This window comes from Dermacentor silvarum, chromosome 6, assembly GCF_013339745.2.
Source record: "Dermacentor silvarum isolate Dsil-2018 chromosome 6, BIME_Dsil_1.4, whole genome shotgun sequence".
Taxonomy (NCBI): domain Eukaryota; kingdom Metazoa; phylum Arthropoda; class Arachnida; order Ixodida; family Ixodidae; genus Dermacentor; species Dermacentor silvarum.
Window position 1 is genome coordinate 151,115,048 of NC_051159.1, and position 10,526 is coordinate 151,125,573.

The following is a 10,526-nucleotide window of genomic DNA, read 5'->3' on the forward strand; positions in this document are numbered from 1 at the left end:
AACCCCGCGCTATGTTGGTCTGGCGAAACTGTATGCGGCCGTTGTTGTCCTTTCTTTCGAAGAGGTGCCAAAGAACGACGGGTTATGTCAAGCTATTCATCAGATGCCATTGTACAAACCACTCTCGCATGATTACTGAAGATTCAAGGCGTCCAATAACCGCACCATGTTTCGATTTACCGAACTGATTTTGGTCCGTGCTTAACGCACTTTTGTAGCTGCCTCAGCTGCGTGATGTAACATTAGTTTAGTGCATATGTTAACGCGACAAAAGAAAAAAAAAAAAAAAAAAAACCGACGCATGTTTGCCGAAACCAGCGACTTACGCATGCTTCCTGGTTGTAAATAAAGTTGTTTTGAAATGATTTTGCTTTGTCGCTTTTTGCATCTAAAGAAAAGAATCGCAATGTTGGGCTCGAAAGTGGGCTATTATATTTTTGCGGCTTTTCATCCTCTCACAACTAGAGAATACATCGTTCTATCCTGATATATATACAGGGTGTTTCAGCGAACACTTTCTAAAATTCTTAAACGTTGCCTGTGGCAGAAAGCACAGTTCTAGTTCATGAGCTGGTCTACTCGAAGAGGCGGACATTACATGCACAAGAAATTGAAATGCATATTCGACTAATTAACAAAATAACCTAATTAAGTTTTTAACTAATTACCTGATGGCCCATATTGCAATTTACAAATTGTAGCCGTGGAGTTCGCAAGGCTGATCCACTTGGAACGAATTCTCGGGATGACACCAGTTTCGATATATTAATTCCCGAACTTTGCAGGAGAAATGCATTGGCGTTGCAGTTAGTTTCTTAACAAAACGTCGCTTTATGCATTGAAGCACAAAATTAACTGGAACGCCAATGCATTTCTCCGCAAAGTTCGGGAATTAATATATCGAAACTGGTGTCATCCTGAGAATTAATTCCAAGTGGATCCGCCTTGCGAACTCCACGGCTACAATTTGTAAATTACAATATGGGCCATCAGGTAATTAGTTAAATACTTTAGTGAACTTTTGTTGATTAGTCGATTATGCATTTCAATTTCTTGTGCAAATAATGTCCGCCTCTTCGGGCAGACCAGCTCATTAACTAGAATTGGGCTATCTACCACAGGCAACCTTAAATAAATTTTGAAAGTGTTCGCTGAAACACCCTGTATATGTGTGTGTGTGTGTCCTTGACAACATGTCGGAGGACCTCATTTCGCAAGCGCCCACATACTACGTGAAAGCGGTCCAGTGAGCACTAAAAAACTTTAGGCGACCTTAATGTTCCCTTTAAGTGTCTTTAATGGCGCTAGCTAGTCCCTAGACAGACGAGAAGTGAAATTCTACGCTGCATGGAATGATGAGCGGCAACGGAGCCAGCTGTGGTAGAGGCGACGAATACGAATGCGTGAGCAGTGGCACGAGCGCGTTCGCGCGGTTGCGCCGAGGGAAGCCAACGAACGAGCTGTGGAAGACGACGACGACGCTCGAGCCATTGCTGATGATGATAGTTAATCATCATAATGACGAGAAAGACCTGACGGTTAATTGGCCCTTTCCTTAACTAACCTTATGATCCTATATCATATCTATCCTATGCAATTTTGAACTTCAACCATTACTTCCTTTTAGATGGGTTTTTATTGTTCTCACGGTTTCGAAGACACCTCAACTTCCGGTTGTCTGAGGCCGACTTCTGGTGGGCTCCTTGAGAAACACAATGTCGCTAGCTGCTAGCGCCGTAACATCTCCTTTGGAAACATTGTTTCGTGCAATGTCCACGCGCGCTCGGAAAGCGAAAACAGCGCTCGCTAAATGATACCGCTGTCGATAACTAAGGCAAGTTGCCGCAGCTATATGAAAAGTAACTCATTTTCTCCGCAATGCTGCAACGAATGTTTACTGTTTAGGCCGCAGTTAGGTCTAGGACGCTATGCCTGAAGCACCGGTAGCTGCAGGCCGAGGCACGCCTCGCATCAGATTTGTGGACGAGGAAGCCTGTCCTTCAAAGCCTTAGGATGAAAATGGTTGGATTGCTGAACAGAAAACATGCCACTCACCGCTTTGCAATGACCAATAAGACAACGCTGCGTATACCACTCCAACATAACAGTTCTAAAGAGGAAGAGAAGTACTGCGTTTGGTGCATTTTTTGACTTACAATGATGCCGGCTGCCAATGCAGTCGGAGAATGTGTAACCTGACACTTTAGTTACTTGTTACTGCATGTGCTTTTGCATGTTGTGTGTGTGTACTACGTAAGAATACGTCATTTCATACGAAGAGCCGAGATCTGCGTTGCTGCGACGAGGTAGTTGGGCTTGAATATTAGAAGGAAATAGCAACACACGAAGACGAGGCTAATGCAATGCTTGCGCTTGCATTTGCTTTTCCCATTTCGTGTCACGCGCTGTTGTTTCCTGCTAGAGAGCAACGTGTCATGCGTTGCTAGAGATCACAAGAAAAGCATCGGTGGTTCGTCCGTATAATACAGCGAACGCTGAACGCGTGTTGAACCCTAGACTGCTCTCAACGTCAACAGGAAATGGGGAGGTATGCGTACGCTATTATATAATCAGTACATGGCCACCTCAGCGATGACACTGTTCAAAAAACTACAAAAAATTGTGTCGTAGTGCAACCGGCAGCTTCGTGGTTAACAATTACAACACAATGCAACAGTGCACGAAAAGAAAACGAAAACGACGAAATCATGTACAAACATCCTTCACCACAAAAAAAAAAAAAAAAAAGGCCCTACAAAACAGTGTCTCAATACCGTAAACAATGTGACGAACAACATTACGGCCGCTGCCACCAATCAGCCATGCGGGTTTAAGCCAGAAGAAGCTGACCTCTCAAACATGACGTTATGCTTGGCCTGCAACACCGTTTCCAACAATCTAAGTTTCAGCATGTCCCTCCTTATCGGCTCCAGGTGACGAAGCTCTTGAGCAATCATCATGGCAAAGTAGTAATTTTCGTCCTTGGGGCCGTCGTTCGTCGAGTCCTGCCGACAGGGCGCCGATTGAGGAGGTTCCCGCTCCTCTCTTCTGACGTGTTCCGCCACCTCAAACTGCCTCCTCCACTTTTTCAGGGGCGGCTCCTGCGACAGAACAGCTAAAACTTCGGCAGCGTTGCTACTCTCGCCGTCATAGGCATCGTCTTCCGGCGAAATTTCCGGCTCTCCACTGACGTCGCCAGCTTCAGCGACGGCATCAGCGTCGTTACTGGCGTCGTCCGTCACCATTATGGGATAAGTTTCGTCGATTCCTTGAGGAACGCTAGTCGGCCCAGTGGCAGCGTGACTGCGAGGGTGGTGGCAACTGCGCAGGAACGTCAGGTCTTCGAAAAACTCCCACTGAGAGCAGTAAGTCTCGCCGCAAGCGGCACCGGCTCCAGAAGGTTTAGAAGCGTTTACTTTCTGGTTCTCACGGAAGAAGTACGTCCTCAGGTTTCGAAACCGCGCTTTCGCTTCCTCGGCTGGAAAACAAGGAAACGAAACAAGAGAAATATAAAGCCAATTTTCATCATGAGCACAATGACGACTGACAGCTAGCATGTGATGCCGTACCAGCTAGGCAAACATTACGACCGATAAATGTAACAGAACGTTGAAAATCAAGAATATATATATATATATACCAGCGATAACATACTATTATCGCCAGCCCAGTCAGCGGCGAGTCAGTAGTAGACTAATTGATTCAGAAGGAGTGAAAAACGTTACGTCTAATTCCAATTTAGGCAAACCTCTCAAGTTGTCATTTACGGTGCTCTCTCAGCCCCCTCCCCTCTCTCTCTCTTTCGTACACAGGATAACAAGAACAGCAACAGCGACTTAGCATATGAAGAAAGCATTAAAAAAGGTTGAATTCGAGATGATGATGCGAAGAAAAATTTTACGCACTCGAATCGTTCCACTGTTATTGATATAGCACGATAGCTTATCGGACACAAGACTATACCACCCAACCCCCTCCCGCGAAAGATAATAATTTTTATTTATTCACTCACGAAAATGAAAGCACAGTAACAAGATATACAGAAGGAAGTCCCAAAGCTCAAGACTGTAAGGGACCTCCTGAAAAGAAAAAAAAAAAGAAAGAAAGCTAAGCCCAAATAATGTACTCACGCGTGCAACCAATGATCGCAGAAATAGTGCCCAAATGCTTGTCACGAAGCATTCGGTTCTTGTACATTTTGTGTTCCGGGTTATACAAGTTCTCATGGTCACGAAAAAACAGGATCAGCGCTTTCGTAGCAGCCGCGGTCCAAGGGAACTGTTTCTGAAAGTGTTCGACGAACAAAGGCTGAGTACAGAGTCGAAACTACCACTCATGTTATCACGCAACCAAGCTTTCAAGTTGCCAGTCCATGCGACTCTTCTGCAACATACTCGAAGCAAAAAACACGAAGAAAAACATTGAGACAGCGGATTTTAAGGTCACCCGTTAACACTTGAATTAACATTGAAAAGGCTACAATGAAAGCGAAACTTGAACGCATTGTGACACTTCAGCGCAGTGGATTACTGGCAATTTCATGGACGAACCAAACCAAAAAACAAAAACAAAACAAAACAGAAAAAACACTGCCTTTCGATTGCTTAAAATGCGTTCATCGATCCAGCGTCCTGTAGCTTCATTCATTAAGTGGCATGGATTTGACATACGCAGTAAACTTCACAAAAATGGAACAAACGACGCTGCTTCGCGCTGAGAGGAACACTCGCTGCTCCCCTGATCGCGGAGCTAATATATCAACAGCTCGAAGTGCAAGCCTCCTCGGCTTCGCCCGTTCTACTCGAGCTGCTGCGGAGCAGGAGTCGCCACACAACAGGAGTTGTTTCATTTGAACGCTAAAATAGAGGTTACACCTCGCCGGAAAACACTCTGTGCAGTCGTAATGCGCAGTCCACACGGCAGCTTTTAGGATATTTAGGTTTTCTTTATAACGCGAAAGAAATAATTACGCGAGACATAGCACACTGAAAACAACTAAATCGAGTGTATTAAAACACAATTATTACTTCCACATTGATACGGGCAGAGATATAAGGTTAAATGGGATCGTGTTTACGCTGCAGAAGATATGGCCGGTACAACCAGTATGGCGGAACGTTAGGCTAGCCCCACTACGTCGTCTCTTTCGTCTTGTTGGTGATCGTCGTCTTTGTCGCTCTCGTGGCACCGTTAGCCGATAGCCTGCCCTTTCCTTAAGCTCACTGAAAGCCTCTACCGATTGTGGAGCATATTGTTGCGTATACGAAGGCCACTGGGTGGATTTCCTTCAACCTCCATTCGGCAAACGCAATGAGGAAGAAAGCATGGAGAATTAAATGAAAAAGCCGACGAATCTCATGATCAGCATCACTATTTAAGTGACGTCCCCTTTGAAGCGGGCTGGTGGTATATGTCTTCACAGTAATGGTTTACTGTTAAACAACATGGTGCTCTAAATTTCTTGTTATTTTGTTATATTTATTCTTCTGTCATTCCTTTACGGACTCCTCTTGTGCATAAATATCCATATGTGCTTAGAATAAAAAAAAAATGTTCCGAGTTCAGCACCGTGTTTTGTGGTCCCTCTTCTCTGAGCCGCGTCCGTGTGTCGCGCTGCAGTTCAAATATGACGCTTTAATGCCACCACACGTTGCAACGTCGCACATCGCAAGATCGAATCGTTGATGGGGACAGACGAAGTTTTCCTTTTGGCAGCTCTTTGTGGCAAGGAAACATGGCGACACACAAAACTGCATGTAATAAACTTTTAAAAATTCAGAGCCCTTTCCCTGTCGAGAAAATGGGGGTAAGCGAAGCTTGTGGCAAGAAGACAGTGTCGCAGGCGTTCCGCTTCATTTGCCCTAAACTCAGGGTCGGCGGCTCTTCGCTGATGTTTCGCCTGGGCTCACGCTAGAATCGGACAAGCTTCGCTTACCCCCATTTTCTCGACAAGGGAAGGGCCGGTGATTTTGTCTCTTGGGGTCCCACGTGTGACAAAGGTATAGTTCAAGGGCGCGTTACAGGTCCCCGATCACACAGGGATAAGTGCCATTGAGCTTAGACCCTTTCTGCACAATCTCCAGGATCGGCCCACATTTCAGCGTGACACCACCACCCCCGCCGACAGTGGTGAGCCTATAAAGCTTCGCTTAAAAAATTATGGAGTTTTATGAGGCACGCCGATTATGAGGCACGCCGTAGTGGGGGAGTGCGGAATAATTTGGACCACCTGGGGTTCTTTAACGTGCACCTAAATCTAAGTACACGGGTGTTTTCGCATTTCGCCCCCATCAAAATGCAACCGCCGTGGCCGTATTTGATCCCGCGACCTCGTGCTTAGCAGCCCAACACTATAGCCACTAAGCAATCACGGCGGGTATGAAATAAACTTTCATATCTATCACCATCGAACTTTCAAGTCAGATATTTCTATGCGTACCAGGTGGTCAGAATTAGTACACAGTTTGCAACTAACGGCTTTTCTCATTGCAGGTGTAGTTTCGTTTGAGCTCGTTGCCGTGCACGTTAAACTTTTTTTTTTTTACAGTCCTAATTGCCCTGAAGGTTTGACCCACAGGTGTTAGTTATGGGACAAACCGACATCTTTGAAGGGACACCACAGAGAAAATGGTTTGGGCTGTATTACTAAACTACCCTGCCATAACGCAAAAAAAAAAAGAAATAAAGAGAACTACCTTCGCTGCGACAAGACGCTTGTTAAAACCAGAAAAGGCAACAAAAAAATAAGAAGAAAGAAAGAAAGAAAAAAAAAAGAAAAAAAAACGAAAAACAGGTGGCGATATCGCCTAGCTCGCCGTGACGTCATGGATTTTGACGCCGTCTTGCCGGCCCCAGGTAAACTTTTATCGGTAAAAATGGACTGCATTGCATTTTAAAAGAGCCAAAGACTGAACTTCGGAATTTTCAAGAACGTTTACTGAACCCCAACGTTCGAAATTCAGAAACTACTTTTCAATCCGTGACCTCACACTGACGTATCACGGCCCGGTGGTTTAGGCTCGAAATTCAAATATGTAACTTTTGATCGTAATTTTCTCCTCAAAAATCAACCTATTACCGCGAAATAAATGAAAGTAAAATACTTCAAGCACCATGGCTTCAAGAATGCTTTATCTAAACTGACGAAGTGTTTTTTTATTTAATGTATCTTTAATGTTCTTTTACTGTGGCTGCGAGGAGACAATCAAGCATCTCCTCTGTGACTGCCCCCGCTACAATGTGGCTAGAAAAGTGCTCGCGACTGCGCTTGAAAAACTGGACAATCGCCCCCTCACAGAGGAAAAAGTTTTAGGACACTGGTCTAGACGGGCTTCGGCACTCAAGGCCTTAAGGGCTCTGCTGAAGTTCTTAAGGGCTAGTGAATTGTGCGACCGGCTTTGAACGTTGTAGCGCGTAGGGTCGCGTTATTGCGCGAATTTTCTTACTTCAAATTTTTTTTGTTTTGTTTTTTGTTTCTTCTATCACCATTTATTCCCTTTACCCCTTTCCCCAGTACAGGGTAGCAAGCCGGTATTTACACTGGCTAACCTCCTTGTCTTTCCTTTCTCTCTCTCTCTCTGTAGGGTAGCCAACCGGGCACGTCCTTGGTTAACCTCCCTACCTTTCCCTTCTCGTCTCTCTCTCTCTTTAACCTTTTATTGACGAGACATAGAAGACTAAAATTTCTTAAAATTTCATATCTAAATGTGCAACACATATCGATATTAAGCATAAACAAAGAACAAAAAAATTCTTTTGTGAAAACTTTTTCAGCTATGGGGGGGGGAGTGACGGCAAGCATATAACTGGAAGTGGGCTTCACCCCAAGCCACGTATGGCTTCGTTTGGAATTTCTTCAGACCGCTCTCGTCATAATGTGAACCGCAGGTGTACATTTAATTCGTTTTACGTCACGTGTGTGACACTACTTGAACCGGGGATCTTGCATCGGTCTGTCTCCTCCGACCGTGCTTTCAAAAGCAAGTCGCGTGCCAAACTTATTCCTCGTCCTGTGTTCCTGCTCTAAACCAACAAATGACGCTTGGTGCCTGTCATTCAGTGTTGGCCCAAAATATTTAGCCAGGGACTTTGTACTCAATACCGAAACTTGGCAAGAATTTTTTTTTTTTTTCTGGTATGCTGCGTGTAGGCAACACTCGTCAATAAAGGGTTAAGGTTGAAAACGTTTCACTATTACTGTGTACGAAATCACGGCTCGGCGACAGGCGGTCATCGTTCCACGTGTGCATGGAGGTACAGATTCCAGCGCAGTTCGAACGACTACGGTCGGAATGGAGTCACGGTGTCCGCGCGGACGATCCATGTCTGACCGTGGAACAACGACAAGGAGGAGAAGGCCGCGAGGGCTTGGCTACAGCAACAGCATTTGATGGTCGAGACGAGCGCTCATACAAGGCTCACTCGAAAACATTTTATTGGACAAAGATCGTAAGCAGATCCTTTTTAATAACAAACGTTTAATAAACCACGCTACTAAAGAGAAAGTGCTGCAGGGTGCGTTTGACGGCAATCAGACGGCACTCGTCCGGAAACCGACAGGGGGTAGTATGGGGAAGGGGTTGGTAGGGAGGCGGAATCCTTCTGATGCGCGGACGTTAAAAAAAGGAAAAAAAGAAGAAAGAAAAAAAAAAGGAGAAGGGAGGGAGAGGGACATGTACAGTGTGCGCCCCGCTCCTGGCTATGCCCCTAAATCTGAGGTATCGATAACGGGACCCGCAAACAGCGCTGGAAGCACTGCCCATGTTATTCTCGACCTTGTCATGAGTCCATGACGTTAGAGAAGCTTGCTGCGTTGGCATGCTCAGGCGTCCAATCCGTCGTCGCGCGCCATGCACTGCAAGCGACGGTAAGTCACCGAGACGTGACCTTTGGGATATGAAATGATAAGCAGCGCGCACAAGCGGTCAACCATCTGACGTAAAGAAGGGAATCTAGGCGGGGAGCATCACGTGGGCAGTTCACCCGACGCTCTTTTCGTGCGTCCGGTTTCGGTGTCTAAGCGGGATAATGTGGATTTTCGTTTTTAAAAGCGTGTAAATTACTTTTACTTCCTGCGGCCTCCACCTCCAATAGTACCATTGTAACGTTGGCTTTGTGCCAGCTTCCACAGTATTGTGCGCAGAGACGTTTACTTACTGCCGTGCTCAAGAATAAAGACTTTACTCAAAAAGTTCGACGACCGACCTCTGTCGGAAGAGACGATCCTCCAACGCAGTCATGACTCTCTATCTTAACAGAAGACTGTAAAAACATTGTTGCGCTTTTTCAGATCTACAGGACTCGGTGAACGCCTTAAGTATTTTTCCCCCCTCCTCCCTTCTTTCTAACACCGTTTCTTCCCCAACCCACGTGCAGGGTATAGCAAACCGGATGTTTGCTTCTGGTTACCTCCCTGCCTTTCCTCTCTCTCATGGCAGTTAACTAATTTTAGTTAATGAATAGGCAGCGTCAGCTACTCTATCCCCTCGTGTCCGTCATGCTGAATGAACGGACAGTGAAAAAAGCATCATCGCAGCGGTTAAACCTTTCTTTTTTTTTTTTTTTTTAAAGATCACACGGTGTGTATATATACCATAAGTGTACGTGCTTATTTGCCGTGGTGTCGACATCTTGTGTTATCGCCAACGTATGGAGACAAAAAGACGCTGGAGTCGATAGAAATGGTTTGCTGTTTCACGGTGTTCACTAAGTTTACCTCGATCAAGGCAAGCCTCATTCGCTGGTACATCTACTCAAGCACAGTCATTTTGCAGTTGTGTTCGTAATATTTACCTGAGCCCAAAAGCCAACGCCGATATGCTAACAGCCAATGGCGCGTAGGCAGGGAAGGTGTTTAATTCGGAGTCCGAGCCCCTCCGAAATTTTCATACAGAGTCCTGCACAATAACTGGCTTCAACTTTTGCTTTCCGGTACAGTCATTGTTACATGCGCAAGCGATAGATGCAGGGTCCCATCTCTCGGTTTAAATGCTCCTGCATCTTCGCGCCAAAAACGCTTCCAACTACAGCGTTCACGCGTATGCAAAATAGCTTACATCATGAAATCAACACGTGTCAATGTAGAAGAAAAAAAAGAAAACACTAAGAGAATGCTTGACAGTGCTATAACTAGCCTCTACTATAACTGCACATATTGTTTTGATACAGCGGTCAATAAAGCGCAGTGCGATTAGCATAACTCACCATCATGTCAAAGCGCAAATGCCGAAATAGTGAACAACTTGTGCTTGAGCGGTTGTAGTACGTCTAGAGCACATCAACGTGTCTAACTGTGCATTCCAGTCTACGATATTTTGCCTCACATCACTGTTTGTCGCTGATACCGCCGGCAAACCCTACACGGGAACCAGCGACACGCACGCAGTCGCGTCAGCAACGTCAGCAACGTGAACGAGCGACCCAGCAACTTGAAAGAGACGCGGCTTCGTAGTCGCATATTTGTTCATAAAAATCAGCAGCAAATACAGGGGTGCGCAAGGTCTATGAAACAATGAAACAGTGGTTTA

At 45.5% G+C, this 10,526-nt stretch overlaps 1 protein-coding gene across 2 annotated transcripts in view; it reads right to left on the minus strand.

Moving 5' to 3' along the window:
- LOC119456229 (isatin hydrolase) overlaps positions 1–10,526 on the minus strand; it is a 343,203-nt gene that overhangs the window by 219,362 nt on the left and 113,315 nt on the right. The window contains exons 1-3 of one of the 2 annotated variants that reach the window (XM_037717882.2): positions 10,204–10,406; positions 4,131–4,284; positions 269–3,478 (exon numbers count right to left, since the gene is read on the minus strand). The exons of the other annotated variant lie outside the window; for it this stretch is intronic. Of the exons in view, the coding sequence (XP_037573810.1) occupies positions 2,817–3,478; positions 4,131–4,284; positions 10,204–10,209 (822 nt within the window). The 5' untranslated portion in view covers positions 10,210–10,406 and the 3' untranslated portion in view covers positions 269–2,816. Of the gene's footprint in view, positions 1–268; positions 3,479–4,130; positions 4,285–10,203; positions 10,407–10,526 lie in introns of those variants that run through there. 2 annotated transcript variants of the gene reach the window in all.